Raw genomic sequence first — 613 nt, forward strand, 5'->3', positions numbered from 1 at the left:
GCCGCGGTCCTGCAGGGCGCCTCCTTCGTGCCCCTGCGCAGCGGGCGGGGCGGCGGCCCGTGGGCCCCGTGACGCCGAGGACCGGAATGCCGCGGACCGCGATGGGACAGCCGCGCCCAGGCCCCGCGGCCCCTGAGGAGTGGCTATAGTTTCTTTGGAAACGTACACATAGATGGGAGACCTTCTATACAGAGCTATTTTAGCGAAATTGTGCAACTTCAGCGTGGTATTTCTTACGGCGCCCCCAGCCCATCCCGTGCCTGTGTCCCGCATCCATCCGCCCGGGTACCCCTCGCCCTCCGGAGGAGGACACGCCCACCCCACCGAGCTCGAGGAACATGAGCAGCCTCCTGGCACCCCGAGGCTCCTCCCAAGGAGCCCCCCCCCCCGCCCCGAAGCCCCTCCTCGCTGGAGGGCGCCCTCCACGTGCCCCGCCGGAGGCCTCCCGCACGGCGGTCACTCACTCATTTATTCAACAAAAGTCTCAATGTGCTGGTCCAGGCTCTTTGCGCCCAGTGTCTCCTTCCAACCTGGTGCTGAGGGAGGGCGTGAAGGGGGTGCCCTCCCTGGATCGGACCCCTCAGATACAACCACGGCTGGACTTGGACTAGAG

The 613-nt window shown here is 66.6% G+C and overlaps 1 protein-coding gene across 1 annotated transcript in view; it reads left to right on the forward strand.

The window, feature by feature from the left end:
- LOC115303983 overlaps positions 1 to 216 on the forward strand; it is a 6,628-nt gene extending 6,412 nt beyond the window's left edge. Inside the window, exon 4 of the mRNA XM_029953925.1 lies at positions 16 to 216. Coding sequence (XP_029809785.1) covers positions 16 to 149 — 134 coding nt within the window. The 3' untranslated portion in view covers positions 150 to 216. The remainder of the gene's footprint in view (positions 1 to 15) is intronic.
- Positions 217 to 613: the final 397 nt, after the last annotated feature.

Source organism: Suricata suricatta, chromosome 10 (assembly GCF_006229205.1).
Source record: "Suricata suricatta isolate VVHF042 chromosome 10, meerkat_22Aug2017_6uvM2_HiC, whole genome shotgun sequence".
Taxonomy (NCBI): Eukaryota; Metazoa; Chordata; class Mammalia; order Carnivora; family Herpestidae; genus Suricata; species Suricata suricatta.